This window comes from Pundamilia nyererei, unplaced genomic scaffold (assembly GCF_000239375.1).
Source record: "Pundamilia nyererei isolate P.nyererei 1_Seehausen unplaced genomic scaffold, PunNye1.0 scaffold00042, whole genome shotgun sequence".
Classification (NCBI taxonomy): domain Eukaryota; kingdom Metazoa; phylum Chordata; class Actinopteri; order Cichliformes; family Cichlidae; genus Pundamilia; species Pundamilia nyererei.
This window is the reverse complement of record NW_005187443.1, coordinates 3,487,235-3,509,776: the sequence shown is the minus strand read 5'-3', so window position 1 is coordinate 3,509,776 and position 22,542 is coordinate 3,487,235. Positions and strand designations below refer to the sequence as shown.

General features: G+C 40.9%; 1 protein-coding gene across 2 annotated transcripts in view; it reads right to left on the bottom strand.

Moving 5' to 3' along the window:
* The window catches only part of LOC102201697 (calmodulin-binding transcription activator 1), a 54,340-nt gene that overhangs the window by 30,895 nt on the left and 903 nt on the right, over positions 1–22,542 (bottom strand). For both annotated transcript variants that reach the window (XM_005731354.1, XM_005731355.1), the window contains exons 2-3: positions 20,734–20,829; positions 15,603–15,706 (exon numbers count right to left, since the gene is read on the bottom strand). In XM_005731354.1, coding sequence (XP_005731411.1) covers positions 15,603–15,706; positions 20,734–20,829 — 200 coding nt within the window. The remainder of the gene's footprint in view (positions 1–15,602; positions 15,707–20,733; positions 20,830–22,542) is intronic.

Here is a 22,542-nt window from a genome sequence, read left to right as displayed (position 1 = left end):
TGTGTGTGTGTGTGTGTGTGTGTGTGTGTGTGTGTGTATCAGGAAGAGAAACTTCAGCAAATAATTTATGGTTTATATCTGACAGCAAGCATATTTTTTTGTCTATGGAGACACTGAGTTTACTTAAGTTTGGTTGCCTTTGTTGCAAATACTTCTGCCAAAGCTATATAATATTTGCTAATTTAATGCACTTTTAGAGATTCAAAGGCACACAGACATCAGTCATTGCCTTCCAGGCTGTCCTGGTAGCTTTCCACCTCATATGAACTGTAATGGGGTGTGACTTTCTAGTTCAACATGCAATAACACCTAAGAGCAGGCAGAAATTGTAGCTTAGAGTCTCACAGAAAAAAAAGGAGGCTGAAGTTGTGTGTTGAACATAGTTAAAACTTGCTAAACCTATAGCCATACTGCCAGAACATATATACTTCCAACAATAGGTAATTGTGCACCTAGGCTAAGTAATACTTGCTGCCGCCATGTTTGCAGCAGTCATGAGCGATTACTTCCACTCTGTAATCATCTCATTTTTGTAAGAGAGTGATTTTGCCTCGAGTGTTAGGGTTGATTTCAAATAAGCAAACAATATTGTTATTGTGAGTGTCTGAGTCAGACACACAATCCAGAAAGCAAGACTTTTAATCTCTGTGACTTGGTCAAGATGCAGCTGAGACAAGTGAGATGCTCTGCCTTGAGGTGTTTATAATGCCCCCTTCAACTGCTTTATACTGCATATTGAATCAATTAAAACACAGTATATGCTCTGCCGGTATGCAAATGCAGCATTGCTATCCCATATATAGTTGTCTCCTTGGAGTACAAGATGATGGATGATATATTACAGCTGAGCTGGTCTTAGAGTAATGACACAGCTGCACTACAATACACAACTTAGTGCACAGCTAATAGTGTATATGCAGAGCGACAGAACGCACTCGCACACACATACACACAAATGCCACCTTGTTTAATCCCCCGGGAATCAGTGAAATTTGATTACCATGACTTTTACAAACACACTCCATATGAGAGTAGACATTCCATACATCAGCGAGGGGGGCGAGGCAGGAGAGGGAGGAAGAAGCGGACCGAATTGGGGAGATGGAGGAATATGTAGTGCTAGATCGAAGTGCAGTTGGAGAGGAAAAGACTGGACTCCTGCTGTGAGCCCCTGAATGGAACAGCTCAGATATCATAACTCACACTGAAAGTGCAAAACACACACACACACACACAGACACTGAAAAAATCTCTATATATTACGGTAGATGTTGGGAACAGCATATTTACCAGTAAATGTATATGTTTCCCTGGGTAACTCTTGTAAATGTTTACATTTCCAGAATAATGTTAGTGGAAAATGCTAGACACAACACCATGGGATTCACACCTCTCTCACTATGTTTTGTTGTGGATATGATGTTGTGGGCGGCCAATTAACCCCTTTTGCCAACCTCCTCTGAAAAACTGAGAAATAAATTGAGCATACAAACATAAATACAAACAAAGCAGAAATTAATGCTTTGTAGGTTTTAAAACACGCAATCATAATTGACCTACAGTCATGTGAAAAAAAGTTTTCAGAAGTCTCTGTAATCCTGTGAAAAATGATGTAAAGTCTTGCTGCTTCCATAGAGATATGGAAGGTGCTCGTAATCAAGTTCCCTTGATTAATTGATCATCAACAAGTGTGAGCAGATTTTGGCAGTTTGCTGGTCCAGAGCATTCAGGTTTGGGTGAACACAGTGCAACAATCTTTCTAGCAGCGGATGTCCCTGCAAATCCACTTCAAGGTCAGATCAGCGAATGCTCAGAAAAACTGGAAAAAAACCCCCCAAGATCTATAGCTCAGACTTTACAGGCCTCAGTTAGCTCATTAAAGGTTGAAGTACATGACAGTGCAATTAGATAAAGATCAAGTATGGCTTGTTTTCTAGGGCTGGCAGGAGAAAGCTCATGGTAGCAGGACTTTTTGTAATGTTGTAACGTTGGATCTGTAAAAACCACATGACTTCTGGAACAATGTGCTCTGGAAAGACGAGACCAAAAGTGGAGATGTCTGGCCATAATGCACCAAACACAGCATATTAGCACAAACACCTCATCCAGGTTTTCAAAGGACTCCATAGATTCCTCTATGGAGGAATGCACCACATTAGAGCCATTGCATGATATTGAAACATAATATTATTCGGTTTTAAAAGCAGATGTTGTGCATCAAGACTCTTTTTTCCACATTTGTTAGAGCCATCCAGTATATGTATAAAAATCATAGAAATTTTTGTGTTACAGTTTAGGTTTTTAATTGTGATTTTAAAGAGTTTTCTGAAACAACTCTGCACCAGGAGAAACATTGCTCACAGTGAGAGTGTAACACACACTGCAGGAGTGTTAAACTGTTTGTCTTCTTAACTCATTAACAAGTGAAAAACACATTACCATCCATAAAAACATCTACCAATGAATGTTAATCAATTCACTGCTATAGACATTTACCACTGTAACATGCATCTGCTTTATAAAATCATAAAGTAATGAGCAAACAGATGATAAGAGGAAATAAATGAGAGTGTTCTGAATCTACCGCAGCAATCTGACATTTCTTTATTATTACCTTGTATTTTTGGTCTGGAGCGAATGCAGTTGATCTAACCCTGGAAATGCAATTTAACAACGACATGATCTTACCAGTTTTAATTAGAAATAAACCTACGGACTCCAAGTGGCCATTAGATGATGGAAGCTTATGAGGCCAACACACTTAGATCCAGTGCGATATCACATTAACAAAACTGACAATTTAACCCCACAGCAACTTTACGCAGCAAAAACAAATGTGGTCAGATAAATTTGCATCCCCTTTGCAAATACGTATGAACTTTGATTGCGTTAGTAAAAAATATTTGAGCTGGGATGTTTTTATTGACAATTCTATTCATCTTGGATTAGCTACAACAGAGGCAGTTAATAGTGCCATGTACAAAATTAACTGAGGCAACTTTGATGGAATAGACAACAAACTGGAAAGTAAATTGAGGTCTCTTCACTCCAGAAAAATAAATATTCGGTGATGTATTAAAAAAAGACAGGCACAACCATAATCTGTGTCTTTCCAAGAATGCAGCGAGAAAAGAATTTGTAGAGACCAAATTAGCATCATGCCAGAAACTGCAAATTTGTAGACAGACAGACGCAGAAATAAAAACTATAAACACTCCAATCATGTCTAGAGGAATAAAATTAAAGACTAGGTTACCATTAATAGGTTATAAATATATGTACTCATAGGCCACTTGGTCAGGTACACCTGTTCAACAGCTCGCTAACACAAATATTTCATCAGCTGTCTGTGTATTTAGGCATGTAGACATAGTCAAGATGATCACATGCAGTTCAAAATGAGCATCAGAGAGGAAAAGAAGAGTGACTTAATTTAGAATGGTCTGAGTATTTCTGAAACCGCTGTCCTATTGGGATTTTCCCATGCAACTATCTCTATTTAGATAGAGGCATTTAGAGGCACCACCTTTTCACAGAATGCTCTGTCATATCAGGGAGTGAGCTTCTGGAATAGTCTTCCACTGTCAGTGAGGGAAAGTACAAATCTCCCTTTAAGAGTCACTTAAAAGGGTGACTGAGGGACACACAAACACGTGATCATGTTTAATTAATCATGCTTTATATTGGACATGAAAAAGAGTTAGTGTATTACAAAAAGGGAAATAACTATTAGTGTAATGCGTCAGTGCAATATCAAGACAGTCAGGGCATGTGTAACACTGGGGTTTGTGCAATATAACTGATGTGTTTCCGTTATTGTTATCTATACTGTCCTCTTTTGTCCACTCTTCTTGTAATTGTTTGTTCTAATATAATGTGAGCACTGTTTTTGTCCTTGTCACATGATCTATAAATAGTGTCTCTGTATGTTTTTCCTAACTTGTGTGTAACACCAACCTGCCAGAGGGTCTGCAGATGGAAACCAGCCCAAGGCTATAATCTGGCATATTTACATTAGTTAAAATGTTCATTAATATGTATTGCACCTCTTTCTAAATAAAATAAATAAATACATAACTAAATAAATATTTCTTACAGAGAATGGCCCAAAAAAGAGGAAATATCCAACAAGCAAAAATGTCTTGCTGATGACAGAGGTCAGAGGAGAATCGGCAAAAAGCTTTGAACTGATAGGAAGGCAAAAGTAACTCAAATAGACACTGTTTGCAATCAAGATATGCAGAAGAGTATCTCTGAAGGCACAACACATTGAGCCTTGAAGCAGATGGCCTACAGCAGCAGAAGACCACACCTGGTACCACCCTGCACTGTATTAACAGTTCAGGCTTCTGCTGGTAGTGTAATGGTATGAGATATTTTCTCAGCACACTTTGGGTCCTTTAGTACCGAGCAATGCGACAACCTGCCTGAGTACTGCTGCTGACTATGTGCATCCCTTTATGAACACCTTTATGTATCCATCTTTTGATGGCTGCTTCGAGCAGAATAACGCGCCATGTCGAAAAGCTCAGATCATCTGAAAATGGTTTCTTGTACATGACAATGAGTTTACCTCACTCAAATGGCCTCCACAGTCACCAAATCTCAATCCAATTCACTTCATAGATTCACTTCATACTGCTGAGTAGACAACTCCATAATCCTTTATCAGTGATAAAGCAGTGTGAAATGTCAATATAAGAACCTCTCTGATGACTCAAGTTACGCTCATGCAGACGCAGATGTCCACTGATATGCTCAGTGTATATTTGTCATATGAATTTACAAACAATATTGCTAAATACTTTGGAACTGGAGACTGCAACCTGGTTGGGCATGAGTAAAAGTAAGCTGTGTTTCAGATCAGCAGACCATATAGATATGACTCTACACCCATACATTGAATAAAAAAGTGTACAAGATTTACACATATCTTTATATGATTTATTTATTTGTTTTATTATTTATGCGTTGTTGGACTTTGCAGCACTATTTACATCAAAGCTAAGAGTATGTTAGACTGAAACCTACCTTTGTAAACATGAGCAGAGAGTATGAAATATGCATTGACTTCAGAAATCCAGAACCAGGCATATTCTCTACAAGTCCCTAAGCTTCAGCTACTAAGTCAAGAAGAGAAGATGCTTAAGAAAAAGCTCTGTACAAAAGAAAGCCTTCCAACACTTGTTGTTCCTAATTTGTACTCTAATGTCATGTGTAAGTCACAGTTATTTGGCAATATACAAAAGGCAAATTGTTGTTAACATATGCAGTATTTGACTTCTAAAGGCCCAGCAAAGCACATAGTTATGAAAGTTAAATAAAGTTATCTAGACAAAACTCTACAGATGCAGTTCTCAAAATAGGAGCAGAAGGACCAGCTGTCTGTGCACGCACATGAACACACATACACATTTATATGCTTTATCTGTCTCCAATGAATTCAATCTAATTTACACAAGAATCAGATATTACAGAGGTTTTATGTGGGGACATTTAAAGATACAAAAAATATTGTCTCCACTGCACAGCCCAGTTTCTTATTACAGCAGACACTCTGGGTCATTCAGTACTCGGTCGGGTTTGGAATCTAACAGGAAGTTAAAACTCAAAGGCGCACACACACACACACACACACACACACACACACACACACACACACACACAGAAGCACACACAAATGCACTCGGGCACATACACAACACCCCCACACTCACAGTCGCACATTCCCACTGTTTAATATATTTCTGTGTCTCCAGTTAACAATATTTTGTGTCAAATTATAGTGGGCAAGATAAATAGTGGGTCTGTGCAACATGGAGAAAATAGAACAGGAGGAAAATGTGGGGCTTTCAGATGGGTAGGAGGAGAGGAGAGGAGAGAAGAAGAGAGGAAAGGAGAAGAGAGCAGAGGAGACCTTTGACTTTTAACAAAGCCTTTAATGAATCAATTCCTTATTTACAGTCATACAAAGAAAAACACAATATAACTGCACATTTTCACAATCTTACCCTACCCCACAGTAAACCATTACCCAAGAAACTGAGACCACGCAATTCATTATTCACTGTGTACAGAACATTTCCTTCACCCCCCCTAAAAAGAGATGAAATGATCCAAGTCTGCAACCATTTCATAGTAGGTGAACTCTATTCTGATACGAGCAGACACCAGACTTTTGAAGTTTAACATCTGCAGACCCTGTTCCTTTCATTTTATTCCTCCTGGTTAACACAATCCCAGTTTTTGCCTGACCTATAAGAAAACTGACTAGATATGTCTCCACTATGCTGCACTATCTGTCTGGGTTTACAAATGAGAATGTTGTCGTCCCTCACCTGTCCGAACCCAGCCAGAGGAACTAGCCTAGGACAGGTTACCCACAGAATTTGCAGGGTCTCCTGTTATGTGGTCTATATGTGCCACATGTCTGTTTGTGGCCCCAGCCCCCACGTGCCACTCTCCACTGGAGAACCGCACTGTGTTTCTTTATAGGTTTGTCCAGCTGCCTATAGGAGAAGAAAACTAGAACAAGAAGTAATGAAGCTCCGTTGAGAGCTTTCATACTCGCAGCATACAGGAAATACATATATCTTTGAGGCTTTAGGAAGATCAGTGAGCTGCAGTGTTTCAAAAGATACAAGAGCCACATCTTCTTCATGTTGCTCTACTACAGCGTTGATGGCAAAGGAGTTCAAACCAATGGCTGCGTTTCTGCGGAGCCTACAAATAATGCTCACGGAGACCAGGAAGGGCAAAGCACAAAACCAGTTTAAGAGCTGATGGCAACAGTTTTACACTGCTCTCCTGATCTCAACCCTTCCAACTTTGTCAGGCCAGCTGTTGTAAGGATTCTTTGTATGCCAGCAGAGTTAAGCATCCGGAAACTGAGTAAGTGGGCTACAGAACAGAGGCTCTTCCCTCATGTTCCCATATACTTTTGAGCACTCTTAAGCCAGTGGTCTTTAGCATGTCTTTAGCACAGAGGTAGAATGATGAAGTTCCTAATATGTCCATACTGGTAAGTTAAGTTAAGTTAATCAGTCTCTTCTGAATGTCCTGCACCAGTGCATTTGAAGGCTCAAGAAGATTATTCACAACCGGTCACCGCTGTCCTATAGGGGGCTATAAGACAGCTGTGACTGGGCCCACATTCATTTAAACAATCGGGCACTAATTTTCTCCACTACACCCTCCCAGTTTTTCCTCTGCAAATCATCATTGCCAAGAAAAACCCCAAGGCATTTCATCCCCTGTCTGCTCCACTGCAGCCCAGCTGGAAGTAATGGCTGCTTGTTTGCTTTTCCACTCTCCTAACAGTAAACCTTCACACTTTTGCCAGTTAACTCTCACAGAGGATACACACTTACACAGTGGTAACTTTTGTTCCAATATGTGAGCATCATTTTTGACTAGCAGACAAACTAACTGGCATCTGCATCAAAGTTTAACCCGGTGAGATCCTGTCTTAATTGGTTCAAGAGGGGCTCAATGTTGAGAGCATACAACATAGCAGACATTAGCCTAATGCCTCTCTGTACAGGGACTGGTCTGCTGAGTCCCCCTCGTATCTTCAGCAAAACAGACACATTTGAATAGGGAAACTTAATTCATGAAATACTTTTTATTCCAAACCTAAAAGCTTCAAGCATCCTAAACAAATAAAAATGATCCACTATGTCAAAAGGATTTTCTTGATTTATAGAAAAAAGGCGTACATCCAGACCCTGACATTTTGATAGGTCATTTCATGACTCAAAAACAGATTGTCTATTTTTGTGCTTTCAAGAATGTAATATGACTGATTGTTATTGATAACAGAAACCAAAGTATCAAACAGTCCTTCAGTCTATTTGAGAGACATTTTGTAATTATTTTATAATCTGTGCAAAGGAGAAACACTGCACTAAAGTTTCTAAGCAAACCTAGATCTCTCTCTTTTTTTGTAAATGTTGGCAAAACTGCTCTGAAGCAGCTGAGCAGCATTGTAAGTCTCTAAAATGTTTATACAAATCTTTTCCCAACACAAACCAAAACAGTTTATAGGACTCTGCAGGGAGTCCATCGATTTCTGATGCTCAGCCACATGTAAGCTGCTGGACGGCAGTAGACAACTTGTCAAAAGAAAGGGGTGTCTCAGTCGAAGTTTTCTGTCTGTATCTAGTGTTGGCAGTCCTTCCATTACCATATCCATGCATCTAGGATCACAACTGTCATCAAAAAGTTCACTAGATTAGCTGCTGTGGTCCTGTCAGGAAGCTTCAGGTGTCATCAAATTATGATACCTAACTTCTGTTTTCTAATTTAAAAAAGCTTGTTGTTGGCACATTAATGGAAGATATTCCATTTCTGACTGAAGTCCCCTTTTTTTTGCTCTTGCTTTACTCCCAAGTTTTGCTGTAGCTCTGCTTCCCAATTAATGAATGTATCCTCAGATAATCAAATTTGGCTTTCTAATACCTGTAAATAGGCGGTTTTGCTGACAAAAGGTTCCAGTTTGAGTTTTCCCCAATTCACACCATTGAGTTACTGATTGGAAGTGATTTTTTTTCTTAAACCCAAATGACTCGAAAATGACTGACAGACGATCGTTTTTACGAATTAACTGAATATTTAAATGCCAATAATGAAAATGATGAATAATGAAACTACCCTTATTCTTCTTTAGGGAAATAGTCCAAAACCACCACCACAAAACCAATTCCACACACTCACTGGCCACCTTACACTCCATCACTCCCAGCACACAATGTAAAGAGGAAAGGAGGGACAGTTCTAACTCCAACCACAGACACCTGACCTGTAAAACCCAGTTAATCTCGTCTTCTTGTGAACTTGTGCGGGCTAAAATACCAGCATGGCTAAAACTTGCAGAATTTACCATGCACGTCCCTGTTTGCAAAAGCTTGCTGAATAATTACATTTATCAACAGGGATATTAATCTTTGAGTAGAATGGATGCAATTACTTCTTTGTGTTTCTTTACATTTTGGTTAATTTTTCCGGTCGGGTCAGCAGGACAGTATGGAAGTGGAAAATGGAAGTCACAGCAGACACAAAGTGACGCTGGGTGTAATTGGGCTATGCTTGGCTCAGAGAGAGATGGGAAGAAAGCAGGGTGGTGGGGTGGGGGTTGGGGGGATGAAGCGAGAGAGCCTGGAGGACTAATTAGTGATTATAACTTGGCGCTCTCCAAACATAAAATATTTCTCAACCCAAAAGACAGAGGAATGATTAAAAATAAAAGAATGGGAATCAAACACAAGGAGCTGTGAAACACCCCTCTGGTCCTGCGTGTGCATGTCTGCGAGTGTAGACGTATGTAGCATGCATGAGTGTGCATGTGTGAGTGTGTGTACTGGCTTCTTTGCCCCCTCATTAAACTATGCTTTACTCTGGTAAACGGCAACAGCACAGAGCTCAATGTCAACTGGAGAGGTTACAGCCATAGGCAGGCTCTGGGACACACACACACACTGACACGGATAAAGTTTCTCACCAACATGTTATCTAACAAATACTTAGGCAGCACACCCATTTTGTTTAAAAATAAAACTTTCTATAAGTTTCCAAAACCCTTATACTTCTGTCTATGTACTGACACGGCCAAAAGGAGGAAAGGAGGAGTTTGAGCCTTTCACAACCTGTGTCAGGTTGTGTTGCACTTTGGCAGTTTGCACATCAATGTCAAAAATCAAGGGCACAACTTTGGAAAGAAAATGGGGTCAAAAGGACTGTAGCTGCGCATCACCAAATCTGAAAATGAAAAAGAATAGTTTGGGCTTTTTGTTTTGAGGACTGTGCCTGTAACAGTGCCTGACAATTCAAAACAAATGACTAAGATTTGCACAAATAGTCCCTGATTTTTTTAAAAAAGGTTTGGAGTTACACATGTGTGGTATTGTGTGGGTGCAGCTGTCAGAAGAACACATTTCTCTGGAGGGGAGAGAATCAACATTAAATCATTCTGATAAGCTCCAACACTGACATGGAACGATTTCAATTATAAATAGTTTAAAAAGTTAAATAGTGACTAAACTACTACTTGTATATTTAATAGCTGCATTAATTAATTAATAACAAAGTATCAGTCAATATCACCATAATATATAATGCAAGCGTGCCAGATTTATACAAAAGGTTCAGGATAATTCCCATCAGCTGTTCCTGGATAGAAAACAAGATGACAGGCTAACAGAAAATCAGTATCTTTTTTTGTTATAGTGAATTAAACTATTTTGTATTTTACTGTCCACCCCAGTGGCTTGTATGACTGAACAGCTGGAGTACCCCCACTGGAAAAAATAAGTGTGCTAGAATGGATCTGCTGGGATTGGCTCCAGAGCCACCTCTACCAGGAATTGGATAAATGGAAGAAATTGATAGATGGAATAATGGATGGATGATTGTTTTTGTTTTTTTGTTGCCAGACAACGATGACACTGAGGCCTGGAGATGGTTACATAACAACAAAATGGGTCAATTATCGGTTCAAAATCCTCAGAGTGGTACTCGCCTAAATGAAAAGTAAAAATGCGTACATTTACATATTTTAAATTAAAATATTTAATTAAAAAACATATTGACAAATATTTCAGCTCTACTACTATGTATGACAGTTTGGGGGGAATTTATTCAGACACCCAAAGCTCCAAGTCAGAGTAACATGGAGTGAAAGAGCCCAAACCATCGAAATTGTGATGTTTAAATTGTGCATACAAAGGGGAAACTCACTGTGAAATGATGTGCTGATAGGATATATATTTCTGAACTGTAAAAGTGTTTTCAAGGATATTTCCCTACACCGCCTGTCTCCCTGGTGGGAGGTCGGTATGTGCCTGCTCATATAAGGCTAATGATGTAATAACCATGCCTCCGACTGATCCAATCAAGCTTCAGCTGGAACTATAACCTTTCAGCCACTTGGGACCGTTCTAGTTAAATAAAGACTATTGTAGCCATCTGCAGTAATTTTTATTTAGTGGAATAGGTCTGTGGGGTGGGGAGGTCAGACAGTTCAGACACAAAAAGAAGGAGCTGGGGTGAATGTGGGTTGCAAAGCAGCTTGCAGGAATAACTGAAGGGATGGTAAAGAGCTCAGGCGGCTCTGTGTAATCAACTTATCTGTTAGGACAGCTGCTGATTTTGACTATATGATCTTCCCAATTAATGCAAAATTAGTGCTTGAATATTTAATTTGGACTTTTGGATTTTACTCTAGGTTTAGCTGTAAAATTTTAGTTCTGTGTGAATTTTTTTTCCACCCACAAGAGCACTGTATGACTGCAAATCTTTATGCAAATATTCCACTATGAAAATCTGTTTTTTCTTGTACTTTTTCACACAGCATGTAACAAATTAAAATATTAGATCTATTTGGTGCTTATTCAAACATTTAAATTAATTTTATCTAACCATTCCAACACATTCACAAATATGAATGCAGGGATGAACAGCTGTAATACTCACAACACCTATTTCCCTACACCACAGTCTGAATGGAACAGAGAGGCCTGCAATAATCACTCAGGGTTTCTATAATGGATTCATCGTCTAGTAACTGACAACTGCCAATCTCCCCCAAGTGTAACTTGTTTTTCAGACATTCCTGCCTGATGTTTTAGCCACATTGGAAAAACAGGAAATATCTCCACAAACAGCGGAGTGCTGTGTATGTGCATATTTAATCCAATGTATCTGTTTAATGGCTCACAAACAACAGTAATGGCATTAATAATAAATTAAACATGCACACGTACTCACACACCAGCAACCCAAGCTTTGTTTGGTCTAGAAATTGTAGCTCCCATAAGCTGAGACACTACAGCACGCACGTGTGAGTGGGTTACTGACAGTTTTCCCTGAGATGTCTGCTCTTTACCTATTATTATTGTTGTTGCTATTATTTTTTTTAATTATCATGTCTGGTTGACATGATCGGCAACTCATTGATACCACTTGCAATCCCTCTCCTATCACCTTAAGTGTGCCGCAAAATCATGAATGGTGCACATGCATCATCAATCATATAATTAACACAAATATAAATGCGTGCACACACACACACACACACACACACACACACACACACACACACACACATACACACTCGCACACTCATGCACAATCGGTTACCATGAGAACAACTATGCACAAAAAGAGATACACACCCACACACAGGAGGCAGATGATGGTGTGGAACATATATGATTTTTGATCCACTTCTTATCACGTTATTGTCATGCAGCAACACAACCAGACAACGGGCGTGTGAACGCCGGTAATGAGCCTCTCATCACATCACACAGCTACGTACACATCTCTGCACGATGAGAACAGCGCATTACGGCAAAAACACTGCCTGTTTCAGAGCATTTTGTTTCATATCATTAAGGACAAAATAGTACCGCTCTCACATTTTCTTTTTTCCCCCACTTGTACAGTCGAGCGACATGTGGAGCAGAGTCACATGCAGACGCGTTGTGGCACAGGCAACTGTCATCTGTGTGATGCACTGAAGTCTGTACCAACACATTTGACAGTTGCATCATTTGAATTATAGTGGGGGAGAAGCTCTGAAGTAGAAGCCTTTAAAATGCACATTAGACCACACAATGACATGCACATTTGCACAGCGTGTGTGTGCATGTCTCATATTGAACTGGAGCTTTAAAAAGAATTTTTTAACTTAGTATTCATCTCAGTCTGGCTTCTTAATATACGAGCCAGGATGTCAAGGGTCCCCACAAGAGTAATCATATCTTTTCATGAGCTTGAGTCACACGATGAGACTCTAAAGTTGGTCTTTGTCTACATTTCAAAAGTTTGATAGCCTCCTCGTGGTGGTGCTCCGAAGAATTTGCTGAAACCAAACAACGAGTAATTCCAGATGGATAGATAACACAGGCTTCACCATCAGTCTGCCCACCTGAGTGTGGTTTGTTATCTAAAACTAGTCCATAGTCTATTACCATGGACAGATACACATACACCCCCAATCTATTATTGAACAAAAGGCTCACGCCTCCGCTCAGCCCTTCAGGGAGGAATCCATCCCTCCATCCCAGAATAATTTCACACATCAGTAGATACACAAAAGAGGGAGAGAGAGCGAGAGAGAGAGAGAGGAAAGGGAAGGAAGAGAGGAAAGGACAGAGAGCAGGAGGAACGGCCTGGGTAAAAAATGTATGGGGTCACAGCTCAGTGCTTGTGGGAGACCAAGGTGTCAGGGGGAGCCATGCGTGACAAAACAGAGATCCTTTTGCGCACAGGGAAACAAACGCACATGCACACACAGCCACACACACACACACACACACACACACTTGCAAAGTGATGCACATGCCAAGAAAAAGGTGAGACTAAGGACATATCAGATGAAGACATGTAAAGATTGAATCTGACTTAATAAGAGGCATTCTCGCTCAAACGAAGTCTTAATCTCTTTATCTATCACGCTCGTTTTTCGTAGCCTCACACACACACACACACGCACACACACACACACAAACTAAGGATAATCCTGATTCTGCATGGCTTTTATAAACAGCATGTAAAAACCCAAAAGCCATTGACGATGAGGACACCCAAAGCCAATTCTTGATTTGCTTATGTACAGACATATGGAAACAAAGAATTATATAGAAACACACACAAATGGATCTACACAGTAAATAATTACACACACACATGCATACAAATATTGAAGAGATGTGCCCAAGTAAATAAAATCTCCAAATTTAACAGCTGGCTTGACAGCTGATTGGTCCAGAAACCCCGCATCTAAAAATGTTTTGCATTACAATCTATTGTGGACATTCAACAGTACACGCAGATAAAATTTCAGGACAATGCTAATTTAATATCCTATACGCTGATGACAAAAACTGGTAGATTTCTTTGAATGTCTGCAATTCAGACAGATTTTAAAAAAGTCAACAGACAGGGGAAAAAATCAATTCTTTTGTCGCAGCAGCTTCAAAATAATCAATGGCAATAATCTAGGGTTCCTTGCGCTGGATGCACAGGCTGAAATACATACATGCACTAAACGCACAGTGAGCATACACATGTCTCCCACTAAGAAAGCACTAAGCAAGAGGAGCAGCAGACACAATGGACTGTTTAAGTATGCGGAAAACTTTATGCCTGGGTGGAAGAGGAGCTTTGAAGAAATCCGCTGAGGGACAACCAACCTCCCCCTGAACTGAGCCTGCACCTCCTCATCAGAGAGGGAGAGAGAGGCATGGGGAGTGGTGTGTGTGTGGAGGGGGGGCAGTGGTACTGGGGGTGTAGAGACAGAAAGAGATGGAGAGAGAAGAGTTGGAAGGGAGACTTAGGGAGACAAGAAGGGAGTAAGGCCAGGAAAAGGGGCAGAAACAAGGTGTGCTCGTCTAATTCAGAGCATTGTCCACAATTGCTTGTGGTTGGCTGATGTGTGGAAGTCCCTAACCGGTAGCAGTCACGTTGCTCTGAAACACACCACAAACACACACACACCGCACATGCACACTGCTTATTCATACAAACACACTGTTCAGTAGGCACCGTGCTTAACTCCCAGTATGACCTTCATTGAGATGGATTGCATGAAAAATGTAATGACTTTCCTGAGAGAAAAACCACAGGCCAAATCAGCTTTGCATTGCATAATAATGCTGGACTTGGTAATCAATAACACAAACACACATCCATAATGGAGTGCACAGTCTGCACATGGAGAAAATGTCTCAGCAGAGGCCAACCACATCACAATGGATGGAGGAAACCACCAGTGGAGGGGCTGTGCGATGCATAAACAAGGAGGTATTGACGATAAATGCCTGCAACCATTTCCACCCATCAGACACTTTTCTAAGCTAACAGCTTAAGTCTGGAAACAACATGCAACTCTGAAAAGCTTTTCGCACGCCCAAAATGTTCATCTTAGGGTTATCCTTGGCCCTAAGTAAATAGCTGTCCCGAACCTAACTTGACCCAATTTTACATTCTTGGCTAAGTTATCTATTGTTCACACAGCAAAGATGATGCTAATTTTGGCCTAGAGCAAAGCGATCTCTGCTCTTTATGAATGAATGGTAGCTGTGTTTGCTTTGGAGCCAAAAACATACAACAGTTTTATCAACTTTCTCTGGTTCCATAGCAAAAAATGTATCTTACTGACCAGACCTTCTTTGAACCTAGTAAAACGCAGCACTAGAAATCTGTACCAATCATATCTGTACCCTCATTCCTTGTTTTTTCAGCCTATAAGCCTTATTGTTTCAGACCTCAAATCCGCTGTTTCCTATGCCCTACCCCAGAATGGTTTTGGGTTACAAAGAAAAACAGACAGCAACATGCCAAATGGAATCTATACTCTGTCAGATTTTCGCTGTGAGTTCAGGTTGCTGATGGTTGTTTTTTGGGCTTTTTTTTTTGTTACTTCCCAGTGTCACAGTTTTAGGATCCCATAATGAAAAGCTGCCATTGTGTTTGTTTACCTCCTCTTCATCTCTCAATGTGACATTAGTTAGAGATGAGTCACCAGCCAGGAAAAAAACAAAAACACTGTTCATCTTTCTGTCACAGATATTTCCCTCTTGAGTGTGTCTCATTCTCACCTCGTTGGTGTTCCAGCGATGGCGCTCCTTGGGCAGAGAGGAACATTTGGGTAGACACTCTAGCAGCTTCTTAGGAAGGTAAATCTTCAACTGGCCGGGCTCATCTGAGGTAGGGAAGAAAAAAAAGAAGAAGATTAAACAGGATAAATGACAGACGAGTAGAAAGAGAGGACTAATTGCACATTAGACACAAAGACACCTTGAGCAGAATAGCAGAATTCTTGGATATGGCAAAGGAAAATTATGAGTTAAAATTATAAGTACAATTTTAAAGGTTTGATGTGAGAGATGTGTTCTGTCCATCTTGTACTTGAGTGGGATATTTGAGATTTATCAGGAATATTTTTGGCATAGCAGTGGAAAGAGATGTCTGCAATGAAGTCTGAATGAGAAACCGATGAAGTTGGCTTTAATATTTCCACATCATCTTTATGTCACTGGGCCTTAATATAGCTTATTATCTATGTGTGATTCAAAGTGCTACACATGAAAAGGAGAACAGAAGTCCTCCAGTCGAGGTAATCAAGTTAACAATAGCTAAGCTTGCAGAGGGAGTGGCGGCTGGGTTACTTTTGGACCGCAAGTGAAGATGCACCTGGGGCCCACCCACAAACAGATTTAGATAAAGAAGAATCCATTATCATACATTATCAGTGCATTTGGGGTTGATAACAATCACAGCTAATCACAGGGGCATTACTTATCCCCATTAAAAGCAATGCTTTTCCCACAGTGTTACACACACAGTTTGGTAATGAAGTGGAGAACCCAGAATAGCTCTCCCTGTGATTTAACTAATATTCTTGTACAGGAGGCAGAGTGACGCGCGAGTAAGCAGGATCAGACCATGTACATACACATAGGGTAATGCGTCTATGTTAATCTGTTCAATAGAAATCTCCGTATTTCTAGTGTTACTAAACACTAGATAAACAAAATGCCCAATATTGAAATTTAGACCTTATTTTACTATAGTGCACATAATCTCTGTCTGTCTGTCTGCAAACTCCTACACAGTCAGGACAGGAGCAATCACACTTGACACATATAGGTCCCTGAAGGGTTCACTAACCAACAGCTAGTCATTACAATAAAACCACTGTATTATTTTAATTTCACAATAAATTCTACCTTATCAATATTGAATATATTCATTACTAATATCCCCAAATTGTGACAGTATCAATAAACTGAAACAGTAAGTTTTGAAGTCAAGTTTACTATACTCTGTGATTGTATGAACTGGGATATACTAGTTAAAAGGTGCCAAAATTGATTTTTATTAAAATGCTAGCCAGATTTCTTCGCCTCTGGTTACAACCTCTTTGAGAAAATGTGTAAAAACTCTCGACAAAAAAAACATTGCAGGTTAATTTTGTTGTGTGTTTATTTATTCATCATCCACCACCCTTACATGAGTGAAAATTCAGAAATACAAGCTTCTAAACCCAAGTGCCTTTTTTAAAGGAATTATGGATGCTGCCTTCTTTGCTGATTGGCGGATGGCAGTCAACGAGGTGAATATCAGGCTATATTTGTGTTAGGCTGATGAATCTTTACTGAATTCAAAATAGACACTGTAGTTTATTTTGAGTCAGTCCCACATACATTGTTTTTCTGAGCAAAAATAGCCCCCAAATGTTCACTGTTTTCTCCTGACTAATGTTTTCTAAAAACTACAGGGCCAAGCTTTTTTTTTTTAGAAAATTGCTCTGCTTTTTTTTTTTTTACATAACAATATAATTGTGGCTCGTTTTCAAACATTTACGTAATTAGCAGAGGAACCAAAGGGCTGAGAGCCACAGACAGTTATACCTTATGCAGTATACAGTATAATTAATGTTGTGGAGGGCGCTATATGAGATCGCCACGGCAGAAATATAGTCATACTTGACAGCAAAGCTGATTGTTGGTGTTGAATTACCAGTGAAACTACCCCTACTGTGCTTCTCTTCCTACTGCTGTGCGCGGAGAATCACCAAAATACCGAATAGGTGCAGGGAAGGTAAAAAAATAAATAAATAAATAAAATAAAATCCACCAAGTCTCAGCCTCAGGAAAATACCACCTCACCAGTGTGTCCACACACAGACAGACCCCCTGTTATGTGTTTGTGAGTGTGTTCCCAACGGGTGTGCTTCTCAGAAGTCAAAGCGAGCAAGCACTCAAAGGTTATTGATAAGCATTTGAGTAGAGGGCGTCCATTCATGACTCCCCTGGGAAGATAGGAATTATACTCTACCTGAGGGAAGATGACAGAGCAAGAGAAAAAAGACAGATAGGTAAGGTGGGAGGGTCAGCATGGGAGACAGAGAGAGGCAAGATGACAAGGAGCCAGAAAGATGCTGTTAATGAAGAAAAAAAAAGAAATTTGGGAGACTGGAACAAACTAACACAAAGATGCAAAGAAGAAGAAGAATTGCTGTAGCAGGACAGGGGAAGGGGCTATATGTGTGTGTGTGAGTGTGTGTGTGAGTGTAAGTAGCTATCTGAGCATGTGTGTGTGTGTGTGTTTGTGTCAGTAGGAAGTGTGTTCAGGCACGTATGCTCCCCCTAATCAATTATGCATTTATTAATAGAAGGCCTGAGAAGACAGAATTTCAAACAGCTGAACTGTGCAGCAGCTTAGTTAAACAGCTGAATGGTGCAGCTTAGTTAAAGCCTAATTTCTTTTTTAGCAGCACTCCAGCCTCTCTGCTATGAATGCCAATCAGCGTTTAGACCCCACCCCTCCTGGCTATAACCCCCTCCCTTCCTCTGCTGTTCTGAAGAATTCTCATCAGAGCCTCGCCTTTGAAATGTACCAGAACCACCACATCAAACAAGCCCGTTGCACATGCGCAGGCACACATACACACACAAACACGCACGCACGCATACACATATGCATGCTCATACATACAAACAGACACATACAGCAGTGCCTGCTGATCAAAGAACACACATCACAGTATTTGTCCCAGAGTGACTTCTTCTTCTTTTTTTTTAAACGAGTGACCTTGGCGCCCAAACCCCTTTCAAAGCACACCTTCATGGACACAACCATCATCTTAACCTGTCCTCGCATTTACTCTCCCTGCTAACGAGGAACGGAGGACCAACTTTGCAGATTTGTTGAATGCTGATGAGCTTTTACACCCCAAAGAGTTGTATCTTGTATTTCTAACAATCCTGAACTAGAGAATGCGTCCCTGTTTTGAAAAGATTCAGCCTCAGTGCTGTTGCAATCGTCCTTTCCATCTGCTCCAAATGACTCTCGGTGGAGCCATACTATTGTGTGACATGGGGTAAAAACTTGTCTTTTGTTTTCTGGCTACCCAGGAAAATGAAGCATCCTGGGACCCAAGGAATGCACATCTAAATATGAAAATCCGACGCTGTTCGCCTTTACATTTGTATTTAAAATCATAAAACACTTTCAATACCTGCATTGCTTCGTGCGAGTCCCTCAGCAGCACGCCACAAATTCTGGGTGTACACAGATCACTCACTCACTTGCTAATCTAGTAAAAACGAGTCCAAAAGAGTGACAATGCCTGAATGCTAATGTGAAACTGATGGCTCATTAAGTCATATAGAGGTATGTGAGCTAAAGACCGAAAATGTTCGACCAAAGTGAAACATTGCTTTGGGTACGCTATCAAATGCCACCATTTAGACTGGAATCACACAGAAGAGCGGCCTCCGACTGATGAATATTTTACCTCATAAAACTGTCATCTCCATATTTAACACAGAAACAAGCCAATGCCCTTGTGAGATGGCTGTCAGTTAATTATAAAACTCTCCTCAGTAAAGAGAGAGAAAAACGCTCCAAATGCAACTCTTAACTCTCCCCCTACTGATATTAGGAGGCGTCAGGGGAAATTTTCACATTTTCCCCCTTTTCGGGATGAAATTAATGTGACAGAAAGAAAGGCTCATTGCACAGCAGCTAGATAGAGGGATGGCAGGGAGGAGGGTGAGAGGAGGGCAGCAGGGAGAGCCAGGGCACGGAGAAGATGGTTTGGGGGGTGGGGGTGGCATGGGATGAGTGAGAGTGCAGGAAGAGGGGAGGAGAGACGAGAAAAAGAGGGAGAGCAGGGGGCGGAGGGGGGCGAGATAGAGAGATGGGCGTGCATGCTAATTTTATCATTCTGCTGATAAACTTTTCCTCCAGTAATCCTCCAGCTGGGACGTGAGAACAGATAGGAGACAGGGATAGGCTCGGGAAGCCTTGGTTTTTATTAAACAGTCATCAGAAATAGAACCCTCTATTCTATTCTATTCTATTCAGTCCAGCTTTCATTCCCTGTTCAGCATGGTCTGGTGCAGAAATGAATAAGGGGTTGAAGTAAGGGGTGGACAGGGTTGTTGTTGGGGTGGGTGGTGTTTAAATATACCCCCCAACACCACCACCACAACCACCACACTCCTAACCCCCTCCACTGCTAGCCATCACTTCACTAAATGTCCGTCTGCTCCTCCTCGCATCTGTTTATTTTCCTCCAATTTGTCCCTCTAACACACATGCACACAGAGGCACACACATGCATTTGCTCCATGTCCTCTGGAATCAATAGCCAATCAAAGCAATCATTGCCTTTATAGTCTGTCTAACAGACAAAAGCAATCGCACACATGCTTGCTACACACTCACACACATCCGCGGCCATGCACCGACCCCAGATTACACACTCCATCTCACTTCTAGTTTAACAAGGCCCATTGAGGATTATAGATACATAATGCCATGTGTACAGATTAGGTGTGACAATAAACTACTGACAGCCAAAGTAAGCCCTGCCTTCTGTATGGCTATGTGCAGGAGTGTGTGCGTGTGCCCACTAATACTGTACTGGCATGCATGAATAAACATGATGTGTAACAGGGCTGAATTGGAATGACGTCTCAGCAGAGAGAAATAGAGATAGTGTGTGTGTGTGTTTGTGCGTATGCGTAAGTGTGATCAGTTACAGAGCAGATGAGGAGGAGACCTCAGTTCCCGCATCGCATCATTCTGCCAGAAGGCTTTTATGCTTGCTCCCAGAGTCACCCTGTGCTACAGACAAATGTGCGGGTGGCACTTAAACACCCTCACAGACAGACATGCACACACAAACTGCGCCAAGAGTGTTTGTGTGACTCTTACTGTTGGCGTCAGTGTCGTCACTCTTGGGAGGGGTGTGTCCAGTGTAGCCAACAGCAATCCTGACCATTCGCTCTGGATTTCTTATCTTCTTCAGTCCTACAGAAAGAGAAAAAGAAGAAGAAGAAAAAAAAAAAACAGGGACATATTTAGGAGACACTTCAGGCTTTGGTTTCCTTGGCAGTCGTACACCTCACCTCAATCTTTCTCCTCTAAAGCCCAGAAACAAAACTCCAAGTGATATGCATGTGGGCTGATCCATTTTCTGATCCACTAACTTGCATCCATCGTGTCCCCTGATCGATTGGCCACAGAAGATACACTGCCTCTGTGTGTGTGACTAACTTGTTCCCAGCTTTAGTTTCTCTTCACTCTCATCATTTCTCTGTTTCCCTGACCACTGTTGCTATGATACAAAGTAGACCAACCAGCACAGAGGGAGATGGTCTTCCAGGCTATATGGTGGATGTTGTTCTGATGCCCACTGGTGCCATCCACATCTACCAGGCAGGGGGAAGAGTGGAAGGCTGTCTCCTGCCTTCGTCGCCACAATTCATTTGGCTTTCATTCAGCAAGGCTCAGACTTTTAAATCATTATACCCAGACTACACGCAACACTGAAGGGGCAATGGATAAAACTCCAACACACTGTGAATCTGTTTGCGTGAGTAGGTATGGTATAGTATGGGCAGGGGGGAAGGTTTAATATTTATGTGGTACACTGCCTGCTGATCTGCCCATGGGCCTTTTGTCTCATCAACAGTTCTAGTCTTTTCACGCAACGGGACTCTCAACCCACGGCCTTCCTTTCGCCTTTGGCAACACTCTGCATGCTTGCTTGCACGCATGGATGTATGTATATGCGTGCCTGACTTTAAGTGCTGTACACATGATGTACTGCAGAAATGCATGACGGTAGTTCAAGTGTTGCCAAAAATTGCCCCTTTGAGAAATCTTGCTCAGTTTTGCTCCCTAGTGGAGAGAGTGCTGAAAGCTCTCGTTGACAAGTTTACTACACCTTTGATTATTTAACCCCCCCCCAAAAAAGAGTTTTCCATTAATTAATTAATTAATTAATTTTAATTGCTAAGGAACTGTGGTGTCTGTAACAAGGGTTCTCAAACTTTTTGAGGCAAGGGAGAAGATATTCTCAGGACTGCCTCACAAAAACTAAAAACAATTTAGATGGTTTAGGTGTAACATCACTTTTCAGAGCAAGCTGATAATGAAAGGTATGCAACAGCAAGAACTGTCTGTTAGACACTGAGAGAAATGACTGATTTCATGACAGATTGACAGGATGTGTCACAGCCATATCAGGGTTTATATTGGGCCAACACAAAGGGAGGGAGTAATGTACACAATATGCTTGTTTTGTTGGCATAAATGGTCCCCCATCTGTGTATACATATATCCACTTTTTAATGAAACAACACAGTTTTATGATCTACTATAAATTAATTTGGGACACCTGAGGGGGACAGACCCCGTTTAGAGAGCCATTGATCATTTACAACACAGTCTGCTGCTAAGTTTGCTGCCCTCTTTTGTAAATTTAACCCTTCGTGGCATCAGCAGCGCTTTAAAGACACAAAACGAAAGAGGCGCTGTGAACAGAGTAACAACCAGGGGGTATTTATAAAGAAATGTCAAACACCACGAGTAAAGAACTCACAAGTTGACACAGAGATAACATTGCAATCCTTAAATAATTCATGAATGAATAAATAGTAGTCTGAATGAAATGGTGACTGTGTGTGAGAGATGATAACGACCTCAAGAGTTTACTTAAGGGAGTAAAAACACAAACAA